The sequence below is a fragment of the Colletotrichum abscissum genome (assembly GCF_030869225.1).
Source record: "Colletotrichum abscissum strain IMI 504890 chromosome Unknown Scaffold_11.1, whole genome shotgun sequence".
Classification (NCBI taxonomy): Eukaryota; Fungi; Ascomycota; class Sordariomycetes; order Glomerellales; family Glomerellaceae; genus Colletotrichum; species Colletotrichum abscissum.
In genome coordinates, this window is record NW_026849999.1 from 51,729 (window position 1) to 74,289 (window position 22,561).

General features: G+C 49.2%; 4 protein-coding genes across 4 annotated transcripts; 3 read left to right on the top strand and 1 right to left on the bottom strand.

Moving 5' to 3' along the window:
- Nucleotides 1-863: 863 nt before the first annotated feature.
- On the top strand, nucleotides 864-6,517 carry CABS01_05379 (uncharacterized protein; the record flags this gene model as incomplete). The annotated part of the gene is made up of 4 exons (XM_060538749.1): nucleotides 864-1,057; nucleotides 1,157-4,486; nucleotides 5,407-5,791; nucleotides 5,852-6,517. 4 exons carry the CDS (start codon nucleotides 864-866, stop codon nucleotides 6,515-6,517), a joined length of 4,575 nt encoding a protein of 1,524 aa, XP_060405011.1.
- A 268-nt stretch (nucleotides 6,518-6,785) lies between these two features.
- Nucleotides 6,786-16,207, bottom strand: CABS01_05380 (uncharacterized protein; the record flags this gene model as incomplete). Its single annotated transcript, XM_060538750.1, has 3 exons — nucleotides 6,786-8,014; nucleotides 8,068-15,867; nucleotides 15,925-16,207. The coding sequence occupies 3 exons, from the start codon at nucleotides 16,205-16,207 to the stop codon at nucleotides 6,786-6,788; spliced, it is 9,312 nt and encodes a 3,103-aa protein (XP_060405012.1).
- A 1,733-nt stretch (nucleotides 16,208-17,940) lies between these two features.
- CABS01_05381 (uncharacterized protein) lies at nucleotides 17,941-18,417 on the top strand (the record flags this gene model as incomplete). The annotated part of the gene is made up of 1 exon (XM_060538751.1): nucleotides 17,941-18,417. One exon carries the CDS (start codon nucleotides 17,941-17,943, stop codon nucleotides 18,415-18,417), a length of 477 nt encoding a protein of 158 aa, XP_060405013.1.
- Nucleotides 18,418-19,923: 1,506 nt separating this feature from the next.
- CABS01_05382 (uncharacterized protein) lies at nucleotides 19,924-21,061 on the top strand (the record flags this gene model as incomplete). The annotated part of the gene is made up of 4 exons (XM_060538752.1): nucleotides 19,924-19,989; nucleotides 20,047-20,652; nucleotides 20,708-20,776; nucleotides 20,834-21,061. 4 exons carry the CDS (start codon nucleotides 19,924-19,926, stop codon nucleotides 21,059-21,061), a joined length of 969 nt encoding a protein of 322 aa, XP_060405014.1.
- Between the last annotated feature and the right edge of the window lie 1,500 nt (nucleotides 21,062-22,561).

A 22,561-nucleotide genomic window follows, 5' to 3' on the forward strand; every position in this document is an offset into this window, starting at 1 on the left:
TCTTCTCTGTCTCATTCTGGGAGATAACACAAGGTTTTGGTCGAATTTCCGCTTGATATAGAGATGTGAGTCAGCAATATTCGCTTGGCGAACGGCACTCATGCCGAGAGTGTTTCTTGAACTCTCACGAGATGAAATCGCGGCCTTGACGGTGAGAGTGGCTGAAACGATAGTAGTCTCTATCAGCCCAATCCAAGGAGCGATTGAATGGAGCATCGTGGGCACGAATCAAAATCTATGGAAGACAAAAACTTCATAGGATACGGTGATTGAACACGAGCCGTAGTGCAGCTCAGGGATGTCAGTTTGGTACCTGCATGATCTTGACGGCGTACCGCGTCGGTCTCGGACGCGCATGCAGCTGAACAGCACGAGGTCACCATGGTGCGCCGCGGAGGAGCTGGGCCCGGGGTGGGACGACACCTAGTCAGTGGTACCGTGATGCTTTGATCGTTGATGTCTGGAAGCGATTGCGTCACAGCGATAGTGCTTCGTGTTGTTGCTATTGCTGTTTCCTAGTCTCCCACCGAAGCACTGGGCCGGGGTCCAAATGGTGAGGAGTCCAATGCTAGCATTTGTCTCGGCATTGTGGTCTATTCTCGGAATCGCGGCATGATAGAACCAGTTTGCGATAAGTGAAGGTATCGTGAGCCGAGCTCATTACGCTCTGTATAAAGGTCTCGGGGGAGCTGAGATACTGAAGGTAAGGGCGACGAGAAAGCCCAACGGGACCAGAGGCCGACGAAGCTCGACAGCCTCCGCCCTCAACACTCGCTCAATTACTCTCTCTTTTCTTTTCTAATCTGACCGCTCTTGCCGCCTTCTCTACTTTCTTAGCCTGAAGCCCAAGATCATTCGTTATCATGTTTGTCTCATCTCTCATTCTTCTCGCAGGAGGCGCGGCAATGGCTGTGGCAGATGGATGCCACGGCGACAACCTCCTCCGGGCTATGGAGCGGCACAACGGGACGATGTACTGCTCCATGCTCCTGAACTCTGGCGACGCCACTGGGACGCTGAGTTTACCGGATCCTATGCCGACGAGCTATCCCGCCCTGTCCGTAACATCAGCGGCAAGTTGCACTCTACCCATGCCAAGCCTTGTTGATTGTGAAGAATTGAGGACTAATATGCCACAGTGCTCTTGTCTTCTCAGTCTCGACCCAACACCTCGGGCACCTTGCCACGCAAATGCGACGGCAACGCCGGCAGCTGATTACTCTACTGAAGTCGATGATCCCGGAGCAACTAACGCAGCATCAGCCACGGCAGCCTCGGATTCCCATACCATTCCAACAGCCCACGCAACTTTCGAAGGGGGTTACTCTTATTCCTTCCCCGGCCCACCTATCCCATCCGAGACAGCGTCGACGTGTGGTTGGGGCGAGGTGACCGCCACAGTTCAAGTCACAGAAACGCAAGTCAGCACGATCTATATCTACAGCTCCGAGATCCCAAACCCAAGCAGCGCGCAGAGTCTTTCATCCGTGAGTGACGGCGACAGCGGTGGTCGGCCTGTCCCGCTTTCCACGACGAAGACTATCACCGGCGACGCTAGTGGGACTGCATCTGGGTTCGTGTCGACTATAACGTTGATCGGAGACTCTACCGTTAGTTTGCCCACGCAACCTGGGACGACGGTTGAATCGACGGCAGCAGTGCCAAGAGTGATTACGATTACCAACGGGAACTACACGACAGTCAAGACAATTTTTGGGAGCGCCTCTGAGCCGAGTTCTACAAAGTCCATGGTGGGAATCACTTCGGTTATCAACGGGGTTACGACGACCATCACTGGAGCTCCTGGATCGTCTTCTTGGAGTCTGTCTTGGCTTTCTGGCACTACTGGTGCTCCGAGCCAACAAACAACAGTCGGTACGCCCAATGTTCCACCTGCAGTCACCACAATCACGAGTGATGTCGGCGGGGTGGCATCGACTTGGGTCGTTACGCTCGGCAGAAGCACCAGCAGCGGTCCTTTCGCCAACAGCAGCACACCGACTCAACTCCCGACCCCCTCAGAAACCACCCCGGGTGCCTTCACTGTCTTCACGAGCATCATCAATGGGGATGCTTCGACGTGGACCGTGATAGGTGGCTCAACTCTTGTCGGTTCTCCCAACTCGACCTCGCCCACGTCCACGCCAAGCCCCTCTCAAGCTGCTGAGGTTAGCATCATCACGAGCGTCAATGGAGGGGTTGCTTCTACCTGGACGGTGATTGGAGGCACAACTGTTGGGATTCCGTCAAATGGGAGCGCAGTTCCAACGCCTACTCTGACTCCATCTGCAAAAGAGACTGGCGCATTCAGCGTAATCACAAGCGTGGTTGGTGGTGTTGGCTCAACTTGGACGGTCATCGGAGGTTCAACCCTCGCTAGATCTCCAACTCTTAGTGCTACCCCCTCTATCATCACAAGCATCATTGACGGTGTTGCTTCATCGTGGACTGTCATCGGGGGCTCTACCATCTCCGTGAACCCCAGTGAGATATCACCGAGTCCGACGGTAACTGGGGCAGCCACGGTAATCACGAGTGTGATAGGAGGGGTCGGGTCAACCTGGATTGTTATTGGAGGCTCGACTATCGCGAACCCAACAAATGCCACGGGATCGATTCCTACACCGGCAACAACTGGCGATGTAGTTGTTGTCACGAGCATAATCGGAGGTGTCGCCTCTTCATGGACGGTCATTGGAGGCTCAACAGTCAGTCCAGTGCCAAGCGCTACGACTGCTCCATCTGATCTGCCACCTGGTGCGAGCGTTGTTACCAGCGTCATCGGGGGAGTTGCTTCTTCATGGACGGTGATCGGTGGCTCTACCATCAGTCCGATTGCAAGCCCACCTTCTGCTTCGGGCGAACTACCACCCGGCGCAACTGTCATCACGAGCGTTATTGGGGGCATCGCCTCGTCTTGGACAGTAATCGGAGGCTCAACCATCTTCGCTTCGTCCGACGCCACAGCAGGGTCTCCCACGGCAACCGCTACTCCGACAGTCATTACTAGTGTCATTGATGGTGTGGCTTCAACGTGGACAGTCGTCGACGGTTCCACCATTTTTGGTACCCTGACGCCAGGCTCTTTGAGTCTGATAACACCGACAGCTGTCAGCCTGACCGGAGGCGCCACGTTCGTGAGCACTGTCAATGATACAGCCCCGACAGCGGGTAGCTCATCATCCACGACTGGGTTTTCATCTGCGCCGGCGAGTACCTCGGCGACCTCAACCTCAATTTATGACTCCGCTTTCACGGGTATCTCGGTCATTGTAGCGCAGAATGCGACATCGTGCTACGCCCTTCCAACACCTACAGCATCGCTACACGAGTCTCTCCTGAACGTCACTAACCGTACTCCTCCGTACATCGACGCGTTCTACCTCAATGAGACTACGCACTCCGTTCAGTACCTCCGCCTGATAGACAATGCCACCAACCCAGTTCTCGTCGACGTCTCCGACCCATCAAGACTTGGAATCCTTGACAAAGCCGGCAATGTGCTCTCCATCGACAGCGAGGGCTTGCACTTTGCCTCGGCAAATTGCTCACCCAAGATTGACGTCTTCATCTCTGGTTTCTTCCAGCAACTGAACACTCTGACAAATTCGACCTGTACAAACACTACTGATATCCCAGTAAACGGCACAGATCCTCGCCGTCTTCCCGTTTTCAAAGGGACGTTGGCCGAGATGGCACAAGACGCATTCGACATCACTCTCCATCTCAAAGACCAGTGCGGTAATCCTGCCCGTGCTGATCTGCCAGTATCAGTCGCGCTAGGTGATACCCAATGCATTGTTCTCCCAGATGCCACGGGAGACTTTGTTGCGAATTGCGCATTCCCGGGAAGCGGGAGCGATTCCATGGAGTGTGAGACGTCTGTTCAACAGACTCTGGATCATTTGACGCAGGGATCTCTGGTGGGGAGTTGTCCACCTCTCACGTCGGTGTGGAGTCTGCTCTTTCAGCAACTCGGCAGTGTTATCAACGTCGACGAGCTTCTGCAGCCCTTCATCGATGCTGGATTACAACTTGGCTCTGATGCCGGCAAGGGAATCCTGGCTGTTATTGACAGCTTTATGAACCTTTACGATTTCTCGGCCGCAACGTTCAAGAACTCGACTTCGGGCTCTGGATCGGGTCTAGGTGATATTGTTGAGGGATACGGTGTCACAACTATCAAGACGGAAGTCTGCCGTTCTCTCATCTCGACTGAGACGTTGAACCTCACTTTCACGGCTGGAACCTCCACTACACCCATCTCACTCGCAAACATAACGGCCCTACCCTCAACAGGCTCAGAGTACGAGCGCAACATCACGGACCCGACAGCACTTGCATGCTGCCCGAATGCAAACGCTTGCATCGTGCAAGCTGGAGAACGGTTCTACCCACCCGAAGCCTCCATCCTTGACTCTGACTGCCTCTGCGGCAAGACTCTAGAGGGCGGGGGTATTGGATTCCGGACGGGTAGATGCGTTGGGTATGATCAGTGTAACGCGACATCGCCCTGTGCTGGAGGTGGTGTTTGTCTGGTTGACAATTGTTGTGGCTTCAATGTTTGTGTGAATGGGACGGAGTGTTCTGCTCCAAAGGCTGCTGGGATCCGAGTGAATCTGTTCGGGGCGGAGACTTCTGGAGGGCTTTTCTGATTGTTTAGTCATATTTCTACATTTCATGTCGTCTCATTGATTTTGCAAATGACATGCCCAGCTGCTAGATCCTTTCAAGCGAGGACAAGAAGAATTGTTCCTCACCCAGTCCTATCCCGCCTGTGTTAATTCATCGACTTTTCATGATGTCGTTGCACGTGAGAGCTGTCATGGCTAGCGCCAACCCGTTGTACTTATAATCCCAAAAGAAAGATACCTGCATGCACGTCGATTTAAGCTACCCTTTTGGCACTGAACCGATACCCTATTCGAGCGATCGGGTTAGCCCGCAGCTACATGGTCTGCATGCGGTAAGACTGATATAACCCATGCAGCTGACGAATCCAAACACCCTGGAATGGCACATTGGCGGGCAGCGTCATTCTCATGATGTTTCTAGCCAATAGAATAACAGCATTGGGTGCGGATTTCTAAGCTGATAGGAAGCCTGCAGAACCGCGCTTTTGTCCGTTTGCCCGGCACGCGAGACCTATCGTTTCACTACACTAGGCCAGGGGTAGCATCCTTTCGTTTGCAACCACCACGAGATAGAATTGATGAGCAATCATTTAGAAGTCCGGCGATTGAGCTGTCGCGAGAAGCGAAGAGGCGAAGTTGAATATGCATTTGGTTTATTTCGAGGATGAACACTGGCTCTCATGCCTGGTGGTTTTAAAGATATAAAGCAGCTGATATCTCCTTGCTCTTCCATTTCTTTTAAAGGATTATCAACAACTCTAACATCATCTAGTATCAAGTTCTACAGGTCTACCACTACTATCACATACCGAAAATACATGCAAGTATTCTTATCAAGTCTCGACAAGCAGAACCCATACATTATCTCTCCAATCATGTCTAGTGATTCGCAATTCACTAGGGCGATCCTCGTTACTGGTGCAACCGGCAAACAAGGTGGCGCCGTGATTGATGCACTTCTAGAGTCAGAAACCGGAAGCACCTACAAAATCATCGCCGTTACCCGCAATGTCGCTTCTTCTAAGGCCAAAAGCTTAGCATCTCGTGGGGTCATTGTCATTCAGGGCGATCTCAACGACGTTCCCGCCATCTTCTCTGACGCCAAAGCAGTATTGAGCTCTTCTAATACTGAGCTTTGGGGCTTATTCAGTGTACAAGTGAGTTTCTCGGGAAACCTCAGTTGTAGTAATCATTTTGTGTTGCTAATGAACAAATAGACGGCCATTGGCAAAGGAGCATCGGCAGAACTCGAAGAAGCCCAAGGCAAAGCGCTAGTTGATGCAGCTCTATCCAACAACGTCCAGTTCTTCACATACAGCTCCATAGACAGAGGCGGAGGAGGTTCATACGACAACTACGTCCCAAGTGTATCTCACTTCGTCAGCAAATATCGCATCGAGCATCACCTGGTTGAGAAAGCGCGCGGCAAGATGGATTGGACTATTCTTCGACCTGTTGCATTTATGGAAAATATGGAGCCGGGAATGGGTATCAAGATCATGGCTACATCGTGGCGCGTCGCGGTCAAGGATAAGCCTCTGCAGCTGGTTTCTGTCAAAGATGTAGGACGAGCCGCCGCGAAGGCATTCCTTCATCCCCAAGAATTCGCCGGCAGGCAGATTCCTTTGGCTGGTGACGAGCTTACGCTGGAAGCTGCTAGTGCTATCTTCAAGTCTAAGAAGGGGACGGAAATCCCAGAGACGTTCCAGTTTCTGGTTAGATTCCTGCATTGGATGATCCCCGAGTTCGGCGCCATGTACAGATGGTTCTACACTGATGGCTTTGGGGTCGATATCGCGGCTGTGAAGCGAGAGAACTCCGGGATGCTGGACTTTGGTTCTTGGGTGGAGAAAGAATACGATCAGGATGGAAAGCGAGTTTGATCTAGGGCTGGGGAGAGGTTCCCTCAAGTGAGATGGTCGAGCAAAGAAAGAAAGAGGAGATTCTCTTGTATAAAGCAAGAAGAATTATGATCATTCTGCATGGACATCAATGAGATTATGTATCGGGATACATATAGGTTGATTGATAGAGTGGAGGAAATGTAATGTTGAGGTAACTTGTACCTTCTACCTTAGTGAAAGACCAAGGTTCTGAATGCTTTCTTTGATAGGAAAGACTATCTATCATCCCAAATGAGCACTTTTGCATCTAGGTGCCATCCTCGAAATCCGAAGCATCCAAAGTCCTCTGCTCCAATACTCGGCCCACATGAGTCTTGTCAATTGACTCACAGTTTCTCCGTATCTTCATCAAAACGACTTTGATGAATTGCACGAGGTACCCCTGATCGATTAATTGTGGTAGTTCAATCTCATGATCGACCCTTGAGTCATCCGATTCCAACGTGAGGAAGCGCCGTAGGTCCCGGTACTGATCCATTGACTTGACATAAAGTTGACCCGAAAATAGGTTCAGCTCAGTGACAAGTCGAATAGGGAAGTTCTGAGGAAGTCTTTGGTGCGGGATGGTGAAGAGATTCAGATCATCCAAAGGACGGAACCCGAGGTTAGGTCGTGGGGCATAAAGATGCAGCGAAACAAAGCTGGAGTTCTGTATCTCTGCTAGGAGTTCTTGAGCCTCAAACGGGCTGATGATGATCACAGTGTCAGTCCCACGAGCCCTCGTGAGAACCCACTGCACAGGTCTCTGGAAAAGATCGGAGACATAACCTGAACTTTTTCCCATGGGAATGATTGTTCGAGCAAAGTCCGTTGTTACCAAGAGTCCCTGAGGAAACTTATTCACATCGTAGCGTTGAGCGGCGCTGGTTTCTGACAGAGACTGAAAGGCAGAGATGAATGCCCCCGAGTGCAAATTGAGCGTCCCGCCAGTAATGAATGCGCGGAGGTCTGAGTGTAGGTGATGTTTCGCAGGCGAAGCAGGAGGGGCTTTTTGCACTTCTCTCTCCTGCTCGACTTCTGGCGATAGCTCCCGCTCTTGTTCTTCTCGAAATGTCGCAGATTCTGCATTGTGACGGCCAAACTGCAGCAGCCTATCGGTGATGGCATCGCCAGTACCTTCATCGCCCATCAAACCGGCTGGTAATTGGTAACCTGGTCGATATCGAGTCTCGAGAGTCTGTGCCTCTTCTTCAAGGAACTGATCTGCGTGATCTTCAGTCAGGTTCGTGGATCCCTCTATCATGCAGTTGTCCCACAGGACTCGATGTTGCTGGTACCGACGACCTTGGTTTGCCCACAGCCAAATGCCTCGCTCCATATCCATGAGCGTCTCATAGATGGACCACTCCAGGACATGAGTCACCTCAATTGAGGCCTCGCTAATTTCTGACTGGGCAGCAATCTTATGCTTGATTTCGTCGGACATACAGAAAACAACCGACTGGCCTTTCCCAAGCTTTCTCATTCGCATGCAGGCTAGGACAAACTATTAGTGATAATCCTAGCTCATGCAAGCCATATGAACTCACCTTGAACCAATCTGTCTTTGGTCAAGTTTGCCCCCAAAGTTACTGCTGCACGATATTCTGCCGGAAGTTTCAAATCGGTCCCTCGAGTGTGAGCCTCGTCAAGGAAGACAAGACAGACGTCCGTCTGAGTGGCGAACGGTGAAGTCTGGAAGCTTTCGACACGGCCCCTGCGATCCACAGCACAAATAGTATCGTGCTCATCGCAAAAGATAACAGCCTGTGTCATCTCGTTGTCTTCCGTCATCTCGAGCCACTTTTTCGCAACCCCGAGATTATCTAGTTCTAAGATTTGAGCGCCGACGTCGAGAATCACTCGAGCGGGGGGTTTCAGCCCAACAACCATGTCCAAGAGAGTCTCGGCGTCTGACTTCAATCTGTTCTTGTCTGCTGCCGGAATCATTGCCACGGAGTTCTCATCCTGAAGTAGATACTCGAGTACCAAAGCGTTGGTGTGCTTCTGATCCAGTAAGTCCAGCTGCTTGACGCTCAACGGCAAAAAGGCTCTCGAGTCGTTTGTCCCGCTGAATCCAGTCGTCGCATTTGCTGTCCTCTCTCCTATATCCCACCCTGAGGCAGAGAGCTTGTGCGGGAATTCCTTCATTTCCTTGGGAAATACCAGATGATGAAGAAAATAGTCGATAACACCCTTGGAATGTCTTAGACATGGGAATACCTGTTCGATGCACTGTGGACGATCTTCTAAATTGATGCCAGGGAGTTGATGGAATGCGAGAGGTAGTTGATGGCTGTCCTCTACCCAGAAGCGGTATTCCATGTCGGCCATGTCCGAACGAACGAGATGCTCGAAACTCAAGAAAAGATCGGAGTCAGTCAAGCCGCCATAGTAATAACTCAGCGATGTTAGAATAATAACGACATCCGGATGACTGAATTCGGAGCGGGCGCTGGGATTGTCTTTTGCTCGATATGGCACTGCAAGTTGTGTAGGTGGCCGCCTATTATGATCGAGGCCGAAATCGACCCTCCATCGCTTTTGACAGAAGACGAAACTGAGAATCTGGCCGGCAATGAGCCCTCGTAGTAGTAGGATGCTGTTTTGCGTAGCTGGCAACCAGATATCTGACATTTCGACCGCATCGACTTCAGACTCTATGAGGCTCGTCTTGGAGATGTAGGTGTAAACCGCCTGTTGAATGGAGGCAGACTGGGTTCCCATCGGAAGTCCAGTCAATCCAGATTCGCTGAGATGACGAGCCATATGATTGAGCAAGGTAGCCTTCGCGTCGTCGCGCAAGATTCGCGTTCTAGGAAGGCAGCCACGATTTCTTCCAGCAACCTCCAAGGAGCCATGGTATCTCTTGTGGATGTCAGGCAGCAACCTCCTCATGACTTCAAGGACCTGATGTATGCATACCCATCGCTCCGGGCTATGTTCCACAGGCCGCTGAGTACCCATGGTGTACACCAGCTCGAACTTGACGCTAAAGTTTTCATCGCTTTCGTCCACAATGTCGCGAGCAACTCTGTCGAGAAAGTCCTTGGAACTGACGAGCATTCGACTAACGCTCACACTCCCAGAAATGGCTGTCTCAATCGCCATAAGCTGGAACGAGAGAATATGCTCTGGTTGAACTAACAGGATCCCTCCAGAATCCATGCACTCTTCAAAAATGTGTTGAATAGCCATCGCCTCTGAGGGCCCGACTTTGACGGCCCTAGAAAAGGGCATATGGAAAATGCGTCTTTGAAGTAGGCCCCCAAGCTTCGAGTCGAGCATTTCAAGCATCTGCTTTGACTGAGGCCTTGCCACAATAACCCGAACAAGTCGTGTTCCGTCCGCAAGAAAGGCTGCCACAATCGGCACAATGACCGACGACTTGCCTTCGCCCATGTTTAATTGCATGACAGCATTCTCATCGTCGGGTGGACTTCTCATGCTTTCCGCGATTTCTTCCTGCACCTCCCTGACTATCAAGCCGCTCTCAATCTCTAGCAGCAGAGTGTCTGGGTACTTCAAAGGGGACCAGTTCGTGTGGCCAGGATTGCGCAACTCATTCGCCAATGCAGCTGGGTCTTCTAAGCAACCCAGCATCCGCTTCGCTCGTTGAAACTGGGTGAGTGCGATGGCAAATTGCGTCAATGCCAGCTTCCAAAGAGTTGGTGTTGAGTCACGATGTAGATGATTTAGTCTGCGAAGAAGGGTGGATGTTGAGAGTCTCGGATACTGGTAGAAGTCAGGTAATAAGGTGGGTACTCTTGAATAACCTGTTTCTTCGCAGCTCAGAAGGCGGCGTACGATGAGTTCGTACGTCTCCTGAACAATCGCTTGCCAGCGATACAGGTAAGAAACCACCAGTTCCGCTATCTCTTCTGGCGATGTGCGGTAATGATCTTCCGACAACTGACGACGTTCTAAAGCCTCCATGCTTGAAGCCAGGGCCTCCACGTAATGTCTCTCGTACTGACCGAGCTTGCGGTGACGAACACGAAGCCGGGAAAGCAGCGCGGGTAATCTATACCCTCTCTTGGAACGCTTGCTAAATGAATCGTGATCCAAAGTCCAAACCTCCTCGCTCAGTGAAGGTGGCGGAGAATTCATGAACAAAGAGTTTTCGGTCAGAAACCGAGGCTGGTCATATGTGGGCCAGTCTGTTGTTGCCAGCAGAGGCACCGCCAATTCTAGTGGGCTGACTGCAGTCGGCAAGAAGCAAGCTACCTCTCGAAGGTATTTCTCAAATTGAAGGTTGTCGTACCAGGTTTGGAAAAGGGCCCTGATGCTTGCCATCGCACTACCCACGTCTATATATTGATTCCAACTGTTCGTCTTTTTGTAGCCGGCGGGCAGGTTCGGAACGCGACAAGACCACTGAGACTCTATCATGTTGAGAAAGGTTTCCAGAGCAATGTTTCTGTTGCTGAGGAATTCGCTCTCTCGCCTTTTCATGAATGAATGGTCGTCTTCGTAGGCCATTTGCTGCATACACATTTCGGGACAGGAATCGAAGGGCTTGAAATTTTTCATGACCTCATGCCTCACTGTTGAATCCATGAAGCTCTTGCCATTCGAGAGATCAAAGCCATCTGACACAGGTGCATAGAGTGCGTGGATAGTGCTGCTTGTCTTGAATGAAGCCAAGGTTTGGATCACCGCGAAGTCTGCATTCTCTGCAAAGGCTATCGTTGCCAGCCAGATCATCAGCTTATACTTGTTGATGCTCTTCAACTTGGACTGTAGCGCAATCCAATTTTCCGCGATGAATTGATAGGAATTCGACAGTAATTCGGCATTGTATGTGATGTCGTCCACCGACAAAGGTGAATGTGGGCCCAGTATAGTAATTCCTTTGGAAAGGAAGTTCCATAGATAGGTTTCCATGGACCTTGACACTGGCATTGACAGGATCGGCTCATCGAAAAAGACGAGTTTGGACGCCGAATATGCTCGAAATCCTCGAGGGGAGCAGGACCGATCCCGTGGTTCGTAGACAACGTCTTGATCAATAGTATAACACTCAGCGCCAAACCCCGATACCCGAAACATTGCCGTTCGGATATTGTCCCGTGCTAGAAGTCGGGAACTCATGGGTTTCAACTCGGGTGACCCGACATCCTGTAGTGGATAAAGGAACTTTGATTGGTTGTTTTGCGTGAAGATGGCCTCGACATATTCCCGGTATAGACCGTGTTGGGATAAGGAGCCAAGTTGCGAGTTCCAGTCAACTTGTTGCATGACACTTTCGTTGACTGGATAGTAACGCCGGCATGGAGTCAGACGAGAAATCTCAGTCAAAAGTCTGGCGTTCTCAGGTGTCAGCACATCAAAAGAGCTGACTGATGCAGAGCTGAGAATCGACAAAGCCTCTTCGGTACCCGTTCTGTGCGTAAGAGGATCCGGAATGACAAAAGATGTCAAGGAGTGTAGGTAACAGAGAAACAGCTTGCTCTGTCGACTGCCATTGCTCACGAGCCTATTCAGTGTATCGTCCACGTCGTAGGCATGAACCCTTGATGCAAAACCCTTGCTAACAGTGACTTCGACATGGCCATCCTTTTTCAAGAACGAAAGATTTCCTTCGAGCACTATGATCTTGCGCCCGACAGGGAGAGCGGGATGTGGGAGTTGGTCGACTTTGAGAACCAACTTGTCTTTCAGACCGATCAGAGTTCCGACTGCCTGATTTGGGTCCACCGACATGCCACGATATTGTCTCGACATTATGGAGGCCTCCCCTTCCTTGAGGCTGAACTCTAGCATAGCGCGAGGTAGCTCTATAGAAACCATCGAACTCTCTGTGTGATAGTTGATGTGGATCGAAAAGGGGTCTTCTAACGGCTTGAGAATCTTCGAGATAAGCCTTGCAGAGCGACTGTTGACGTTGACCAGACACGATTCATTACGCCTAAGCACCCAGGTCCCGGTTAATCTGTCTTTCAGAAGCTTCCAATTGGACGTTGAATGAGTCCATGGCTTTTCGAGGCCGCAAAACTCGATGCAACCATCCTCGTAATTGTACCAATGAACAAAGTCGCTGGCAAATTTCGTAGGGAACAGCCCTTCAAAACAACTCTTTGGGACAAGATCGAATTCCCATTGACCCTGCATTGCTTTTACGAAGAGATTACCCTCGTTGTCAAGGCCTAGGTTGACAGCATGGCCAGCGTAGTGTCGTTTCGAGGAAAACGTCATCCCAGGTTTTGCCGTGGGCAGAATCTCAAGGGAAAGCCGCCCAAAAAGATTCTGATATGTCAGGTGGCTGAGATAGTTCTGAGGCAAATGGTCGAGAGGAAGGCCATTGACGAGGAGCTCGCCAGTCACGAGGTTAAACTGTACAGCGAGATGACTGGTTGTAGACGCAGTAACACTGGTCAACCACGAGCTATGCGTCTCAGAGAGTGCCTTCCACTGGTAGCTAGGCTCGTAGCTAGACCAATTGGCACTGATGGCATCATCAAGTCCAGCACTACTGCCTGACAAGATTTGCTTCGCTAGATAGGTGTGGTGAATGTAGGAGGCTCGTTGCCATCGACTATGAAGATGGCGGACAAACGCATCCACAGATCCAAGTAGTATTTGGCCTTCTTGGATAGCGATGCAGCACTGGAAGAAAGTCGAGACGGCGAAGGGTTCGAAGAAAATGTCGTGCTGAAATTGGTCATCCACGTTAAAGGTATCTGCACAAATCAACACAACTTCGAGTGCCCGGCGTTGGAAATCCAGTTTGTCATCGTCGTCGTCAGAATCCTGAGCCTTTCCCCTCAGGCTCTGGCTCCAACAAAACGTTATACGCCTTGCTTGAGAGAGTATTTTGAAGCATCTTTTCTGAACACTCACCGATGAAGCAAGGCTCAGAATACGTCGAGTGATGGCTGTGAAAGTGGCAAAGGCAGATGAGGACTGCCAATTCTCCTCATAACGAGTGATAGCTTCGGCCAATCCGTCAAGTAGCGTATTCGCAAATCTTCCGTCTTGACAAATTGCATGCGCTCTTCTGTACTCCGAATCACCACCCGGTCCTGCTTGAGAGATGCATTGAAGAATGACCAGGGCAGTCTCCCGCTTCTTCAAATCAACCGAAGGAGCGAAAAGTTGCAACAGAATGTTTTCCCATTGCAAATTGTATCCCAAAGGAATTGAAGCTAGGGCCTTGTACTCCTCGAGTGACATGTCATGAGGACACTTGTGAAGTGTGGCGATGACGGTGTTGGGCATTGGGCCACTTGGGCATGTTGACGGCCGGAAAAGAAACTTTTGTAACGTCGTCGACGCCGCGGGTAATTGGTAAGTGCATTCCTTGGGGACGATATCAGATCCTCCAAATGATTCCATGAAGCAATGCCTGCGATGATCGAAGTAGGCGTAATGTAGTCCATTGCTCAGATAGACCTGATCTTCGGTGGCAGTTGCTACATGCACCTTCTTCCGGTGGGTTGCCATGTGCGGCTTGGCCTCTGAAAGCAAGCTGATGAAGTGTGGCGTGGATTGTCCTCGAAAGAACTGGCAGAGACCATTGTAGTCTTTCAAGGAGTAAGAAGACTCTCGTATCTGACTACCCATTCGCGGCGTAACTTTCAGAACCTCAAACAGGAAGAACACGGTAGCCTCCCGCCATTCTCCGAATGATTCTGGTACTAAAAGCTCGAATACGACTGATTCTGCATCGAGCTCTCGTGATGGCAGCGGCCATTCATGAATATCGATTTGCAAGCTGTTGGCCTGATTGTGGTACGAACAGCGGGCGCAGCCACCGCTGTGGCTTCTGTAGTACCTCCCCGTTTTCCGGTTGTACCCATCATGATACTCACAGTTGCTGGTACGATATTTGACCATGAGATCTGTGTACTTCTTTTTCTTTCTGTTTAGTTCTTCCACTTTCTTTTCCCTGTCTCGTTGCGCTCTTGCCTCGATCTCCTGTTTCAGGCGCTGGTGTTCCCTAGACTGCTGAAAATGACGAACAGGGAAACAATGTGGAGAGCCGTAGGTGTTGTAGATGCTAGGAGCGGATGCTGCAGTCTTGCAACTGCGGTTTCGATCGAGTAGATACTTTTCTGCGCTGTGAAGTCTCTTTATCTGGCTTTTGAGCGGAAGAAGCAAATTCTGTAGAACGCCGTTCGGAATTTCGGGGTTGTAGTCTCTCAGCATCGGGAACAGATGTACAGCAGCTTTGTCGCAAGCAACCCATAGTTCAAGAATTGTCAGCAGCATGACGGAAAGTGACTCGGGGTTTCCAGCGTAAAGGCCGCTGGCGGTAGCGTGATACCCCTCAATGACGTTTCGTATCTTGGTACATGATCCATTGTAGCCTTGGCTGGACTCGCCTATCAGCCAATCCTGTAGATGACATTCAACCCGTGTTTCAAACACAACTAGATGCAAATGCAAATGTTCCCTGTCTGGTTGCAGCACGGCCGAAGGGAAGATTTTCGGGTCATACTTGATCAAAGTCCACGACGGAATAAACTCGAAACCTTCCGAGTGACATCTCCGACTGTCGATAGAAGCTAGGAAACTGTCAAGAGCTGGCAGATGCAGGTGTGAGTCTTCATCGAAGTTCAAGGTTTTGAGTTCGGCCAGTTCTCTGCCGAAACCAGGCGAGGTCCGTTGTTGAATGCGATTCCAACGATCGGCGAGAACTTGGTTAGCTCGCAACATTGTTCGATGTACGAGGTCAACGATAGAGTGGATCCGGCCATTTGAGATTTTGCCCATGCGTCTGGATATTTTCGAGACCATGACGAGTATAAGATCTGATGGGAGTTCCATGTCCGTGTCGATGCTGTGACCAAGCACTTTGGCCATGAAAAAGGCCATAAATGTCTTGTAAAGACTGCAACTTGTATCGTCGATATTGCGATCAAATGCTAGCTGCAGACTGACTCTAATCAGCAGCCAAGTAGGGGAACGACGCCACGGAAGAAGGGCATCGCTCCAGTTGACTTCTTCCCGGGTATTCTTCCAGATTCTTGTGCCGTCAAGAGGTTTCCCTATAGCTTGGATAGTCGAGATGAAGAGCTCGGTGACCATTTTCGGACTTGTGGTATCGCGGTGCTCTTGATGGAGCTGCCCAGCTTTCTTGGCTAATGGTTGGGTTCCTGGGGCAGGCTGTGAGCTCATTGTCGACAAAGCGTCAGCGAGTGTCTCTTGACAGCCCGGCTGGCTGAACTCCTCTAGATGTATGGAGATTCCGGTCCCGGGGAAAGTCCGCCGAAGACGACCCAAGGTTGACATGACTGCCTGATTGATTGGAGACAGCTCGAACGCCTCCACGTGTATTGCGTCGTGGGCCTTGGTGATGAGTACACCTGCATTCTGAGCCCGGACGTTGAGCGAAATGATTTCTCCTTCGATAATGTTAGCTTTATGAGCTTATCGCAAGCAGGTACTACTAAAGGTCATACCATCTGCCAGATTCTGCAAACTTTCGAATAGGCCGTCCTGCTCAATTGCAAGCGTCTTCCCCAAAGGTTTATGAATGCGTATCATGGCATCCATCAGGCCAATGGCAATCCTTACGGAGGCCTTTTGACTATTGGAAACATGTTCGATAAACTCGGTGGCCGAATCTTTGACCACTCGAAGCAAGGCACTCTCGTTCTCCGGGCTGAAGTCATCGGCGTGAGGCAACTTGGGCGGCAGGAAAACATGCTGAATGATGAAATGAAGATCAGTTTGATTAGCCATTTTACGTTGGTCGAAGAGGAATGAGTAATTGGCAAGAACGTTTTGACGAAGTCGTACAGTATGAAATTGAAAGATGATAGTTGTGGGGAGCTTTAAAAAGCTCAAGTAAGTGATGTCCAGGGACGTCAAATATAAGAATTCCCTCGGAACCCATTCAAATCAACCATTCTCAGAAGTTCATCAGCCACCTCCGACATGACAGGGGTTCCTGGCATTGTCGTCAAATAGCCCTCTGCCTGGAAATTCTCTCTCAGGAGATGTACATCATAAGACGAGGCAGAGCTTGTGAAATAAGCTCGTAGCTAGGCCAAACATGTTTTGGCGTGCTGAGATAAGTAGGTCTCAGTCTTTCACAGACCGTAATGTAATATTAGGCGAAGAACGATTCCCGGCAGGCTCAAATGGCGGTCTTGAGCAAACCGGCCTTATCCAATCTGATAAGGTTGTTTGAAACATGCAGAACTCAACGCGGGAGGCCGTCTTGTGCAACCGTCAATCAGGTATTAACGTATGCGGAGGTTGATTGGTCGCACAGCGAAGTTAGTCCAAACCTAGTGCTCCTCATCCACATACCCAGCAGAGCCATCTAGGTATCTGCCGAAAGATGCGAAGTCCGAGACACGCCGAATATCATTGTAGGCCTCAACTATGTTACTCGGAAACACGCGGGATGTCCGCATCTCGCGTCATCATTTTCTTGAAGCCGGCGACATTGACCGTGGAATTACAGCTTCAGTCGGCCTCCTACTTCTCCTGAAAGACAATTTTTCTTTTCTCAAGATAAGGTACCCAACGCGTACATCTTGATGTTGGATCGTAGATCGTTCTCGCAGGCACCATCGAGCCTTGGTCCATGGCTCTGCGCGTCTAGCGGGGGATCCAGGGAGAGCCCGGTCGTCACACTTGCTTTCTCTCAGCATCCTGAGTAGATATCATCAGGTCACCTGACCTTAGTGGTATCGAATAACTTCGTGACAAAAATGGGATCAGAGCGTCTGGTGGTGGTTGATATGGCAGCGAAGATAACGGTGGAGTCACGAATGAAATGAGAGACTAGGGATAAGGCGAGGGCGGGCAGGTGATATTGCTGAAGTTGCAAATTTCAGAAAGGAAAAGGATAGGAGTTCGAGACTCGTGTTGATGCTGGCGGGGTCGACTGACATGTTGTCCATGCCAAACGCCTCATACCTTTTTCACGATGGTCGCAATTGTCTGCTATCTTGTTCACAAGGCCTATTATTAACCTCTTTCGGTTTCGTACAGCAGTTCGCCTATGGCACGATTGGTGTCGGCGTTGAGCTTGACTTACTGAAGGAAAGCAACTTGGATGCGCCTTCACTTTTCTTCATCTCACAAGTTCCCTTTCGCCTTCCGCTGCCTTTCTTTCACCTTCCGTGTTCTCTTACCTTTCATCCCCCCTTCCCTCACCTTCTCTCACCTTCCCTAGTTTCCTCTCACCTCTCTTCTCATTTTTTCTTCGCTTTATCCACGCCTGATCCTCAAGTCCTTTTCTTTCCATTCCATCAAAACTTTCAACTCCCACTACACCCAAATCGCCGCCGGTGTAATTTTCGGCTTTTGCATCGTTCGAAATATTTCAGCAGTAGTAGCTTGTCACCAGCCAGTCGATACTCGACACGATTACTCAACGCCCTCTTCACAATTTTAAGCACCTTATCCTCTTATCTTTGAGTCACGACGCTTTCCGCAGAACCCCACACGACAATCCCACCATGCCGCCAGATACTCCCTCATCCTCCACCCCTCCTGCAACTTCCGAGAACGCCATTCATCCACTATATCCGATCATCTCCCTGTCCGATGAACGATCCAAGGTCGGGTCGTCATTGCAATGCTATGATGATCTGACAGCGACGGAGAAAACTATCCCCGACATCTGGATGGAAAGACACCACGAGTGTTCTCGTTTGTGGAGGCTTAATACGGCGGAAGAGAAAGAGGCTGCAAGAGCCAAGATTTGGGAGTTGGCGTTCACAAACTGGGACACCAATACACGAGTTCCTCAACCCGCTCTTACTATTGCTAGGAAGACCAAGGATAGCATAGTCAAGATTGGAGTCTTGACAGAAGATGCCAAGCCTTCCGAGAAGCTTCATGTGGACGATACCAGTATTGCCGCGTCTGATCCACCTCCTCGTCGGCCGCACTATCGTGGAGATGACGTCTTCCTGAAGGTCGAAGTTGATTAGGAGCTCGAGTCTCAGAGATTCAGGGCTTGCGACGCAAGAGGTTCAGACTTCTCCTTCGGCACCAAATATGAGCAGACGCTTGGCTATCCGATATTCACTGCCAAGGAAGACTGCATTGCTAGCTGGGACCGTGACGAGCTCCGCCGGTTGGGTCGGGCCAATACTCGACTCATGATCTACTGGACAAGGAACGCGCTGCTCCTCTCCCTCAAAGACGGGTTGAGAAACCGTGGGAACACGTACCAAACAACATTGACGATCGACGAGACGCCACCCAACCTTGAGAAATTGACTCGCGTAAAGCTTGTCAGCGATGTTTGGGCAAAAGCCATCGATGCTTGGCTTCTATCGCCACTGTCTGGGACACTATGAACACCTGATCTCCGTAAGTTTACGATCTTGGCCTCCTATCTACCTAATCTAAACCACTGACTGACGTTGCCACAGATTCCTACCCTCTTGATCACCGGTGCCGCCTGTGCGCAGCAAGGATAAAGACCGTTGGTCCTTTTAGGCATTGCTGTTGCAAATGAAAGATCGTTCGCCTTTTGCTGTTGTCACACCAAGAGAATTCCGGTTCTCTTCCAATAAGTTGACATTCGGGTTGTAAATTACAGTTGTGGCGGAGGCTCGGTAGGGTCCGAAGCCCTCTCTTGAGACAGAACCGATCCTCATGTCGCTTTTCGTATGGATCCAATCCGTAATGACAATACCTTTCATCAACATAAAGACGCTGTTGATACCGAAGCTTAGTTCATTGTGGTGGCATCATCTACCCACTCTTGGCCTCGCCGCCTCGACCGTGATTAGGCCTATAAATGACACTCGCTGAGGCCTCCTTTTTCAAGATAGCCTCCTTGATTAGGAAGAAATCCGGCGGTTGATTTATCGCAATCACTTTGACAAACCACTAGCTGAGAAATTTCGCGGAATATTCTGCACGCCGGTAGTCGTGAGGAGCATTATCAATATCGAATCCTTCCGCATCCTTCGGGGACCTCCCATGTGGGGCGCCGGGCCGGATCCGGTGGTCTCGGATTTACAGGGCCATTTCTTTTGTCATAATCCCGAACCGGGTCGGCTTTGGCCTGCACCCGATTTCGAAACTTCGCTGGATTCTGCCCGCTGTCGGACCAAGCCAAGACGTTGGCCCGATCGCCCGCCCAGAGCATTTCTGTGGCTTCAGGCACCGTTGATTATTGCGCGGTCATGATGTTCCTGAAGGCGGGGGCTGTGTTTTCGTAGACACCAACATAGCTTACGAAAAAGCACTAAACAGAAAAACCACGACACGTGTGCCGTGCTGTGTAGAGATTGGGGGAACCTGATGATGATATAGATTCTATCTTCCGGAGTTCGTGAGGTAGGTTTGATATATTCTAACATCAGAGAACTGGGAGTTTTGAGTACTTCGGGGTTTTGTTTCTACCTCCCGCATTGTTTGAGTCACCACGTCTGACCCAGACCCTATCACTACATCCGCAATTCATGATGTTGAATCGCAATATGAACCAGCTTTTCCCACCCAAACCCTCTTTCACAGAACAGAATCTGCCAAACCAAGCAGGCAGAGTGCGTGTCGCTTTACCAATTACACTCACATTTAGTAACGAAATTAACAACACACAGGTATTCATCATCACTGGCGGAGCATCTGGCATTGGACTGGAACTCTGCAAGATTCTTTATGCAGCCAACGCGACGATATACATCGCGACCCGCTCAAGTGAGAAGATAGCCGAAGCAATCAAGACCATCAAAGCCCTTCATCCATTGAGCAATGGCAAGCTCGAGCCGCTCGTTCTCGATCTCGCAGATCTGACAACAGTCAAACCAGCCGTCGAATCCTTCCTGGCAAAAGAGTCGAGGTTAGATGTTCTGATACACAACGCCGGCGTCATGATGCCGCCTCAGGGTAGCACAAGCGCTCAAGGTCATGAGCTCCAGATTGGCACCAACGCCCTCGGCCCGTATCTTCTCACGCGATGTCTGGAGGAGAGATTACGGGCTACGGCTCGACTAGAAGGAATTCCAAATGGGAGCGTAAGAGTGGTCTGGATCGCGAGTATGATTTCGCTTGGGGCTCCTAAGGGTGGTCTGATCTGGGATGACACCAAGGGCTCGCCGAAGCTCTCTGGGGATTCTATGAGCGATTACATGCAAGGGAAAGTCGGCTGCGTCTTTCTTGCCGATGAGTTTGCGAAGCGAGTGAAGGACGATGGCATCGTCTCTGTGGTAAGCCTGGTTTCCCCGCTTCGTCACATACAACGGATGCTGACGTGAAGGACAGAGTGTGAACCCCGGACTAGTCAAAACAGAGTTGCAGAGGCACGCTCCAGCAGCAATGAGCGTAATAATGGTATGTCCAAAAGTCCTTGACATGGTGGCTCCCGCCATAAAGCTAATCGAGTCTCAGGGCGTCGTGTTCAAAGGACGCAGACACGGCGCATATAGTGAGCTATTCGCGGCTTGTTCCCCAGACGTTTCGGTGGAGAAGTCTGGTTCGTACATTATTCCGTGGGGAAGATTTGGATGCATTCCGGGAGACATCGCTGAGGGAATGAAGCCGCCATCAAGCGGGGAGAAGCCTCTAGGAGTCAAGTTCTGGAACTGGTGTGAGAGGGAGACCTTGTGTTATCAATGAACAAAGCAAACTAGTAGTCTAAAATTACACCAGGAATCGGGATTCAACTTCTTCATTCTTCATTAGAGATGATGAAGGTCCCAAGAAACAAATGACTAGCTTGGATATATAGATGTATATAGCGCAGAGCGTACGCAGCGAATAAAGGGCATATATCAGCATTTCATCTTTTTGACCCTTACAGCAGTCAGCATCTATGAGCCTCCACCCTATGATGAATGCCTAATCGACAGAAGTAGGAAAGTGGGCCTTTTACAATGACAATGTGACATGAGGTAGGAAAACAAAGGCAAGCAGGCCAGACGTGGCATGGTATAATTATGTAGAAGGGGTAGGAGGTACTCTGGTTTAAGACACATGCGCCTTCTACATTTGGTCTCTAAAATAGAATGTTCAGAGTAAAACATCCATTAACGAGCTCATATTTTACTCTATATATTCTATCAATGACCTCGAGGCTAAGGAAAAGTCCTCTTAAAGCGACGTAATTTCTTGTTTCCTTCCTTTCTCTTTTTCTTCTTTCCTCCTCCGTCCACAAGCCGAGATTCGCGATACTTCAACCATATTTAAGTATCCCCACAGAGAAGGATTCTGTCACGAGTTATGGCACATAGCAATGGGTATACGGAGTGTAGTAAAAGTAGCTTAATTATTAAAGTAGAAATAGATAAAAGGAAAAGGTCTATATATATAATATTTAAGATAAATACGTAATTTAGTACGTAACGGGTACTTCGTAAGGTATAATTACTATCCTTATTACGTAATATACCCCCTAATTACTATTACTAAGGAGTTATTATACTTAAAATAGAATTTCTAAATGCCCTTATAAAGGCCTAATTTAGTTAAATATAAATAAAGGAAAAATAAGTATAAGGGATATACGTTTTTTAAACTACGTTTATTATAAATATATCCCTTTATTTAAAGTAAATAAAATCTTAATTTAGAATAGTACGTATTATACTATTTTTAATATATAAATTATTAAGGGTAAGGTTATTTAGCCGCTTTACGTATATTTAAATTCTTATAGCGTTACTTAGTTATTATTTTTTTTTTTTAACCTCTCGTAATTATTATAAATACCCCCGTTTATTACGCGCGCGTACTTATATTATTAAATCCTTTATTAATTTTATTTTAAATATAAATATTTAATATATTTAAAAATAATAATAAGTTTTATATAATTTTTATAATACCTCTTATATATATATTATATAGTTTATTAAGAGTTTAAATAGGTAATAATATTAATAAGCCCCTTTAAGTTATTTCTTTTTTTTACGACTTTTTATTTACTTATTAGGGCCCGGCTATTAAGCTCTCCCTCCTTAGTTAAGAAAATATTAAGGCTATTAATAAAAATACTAAGGATTTTATTAAGTTCGAAGCTCTTTTTAATAACTATAATAAGGGTAATAATAAAGTAAATAATAATAATAAGAACTCTAACGGGCTTTTATTTATCCCCCCTTTAGAGTTTAAAAATAA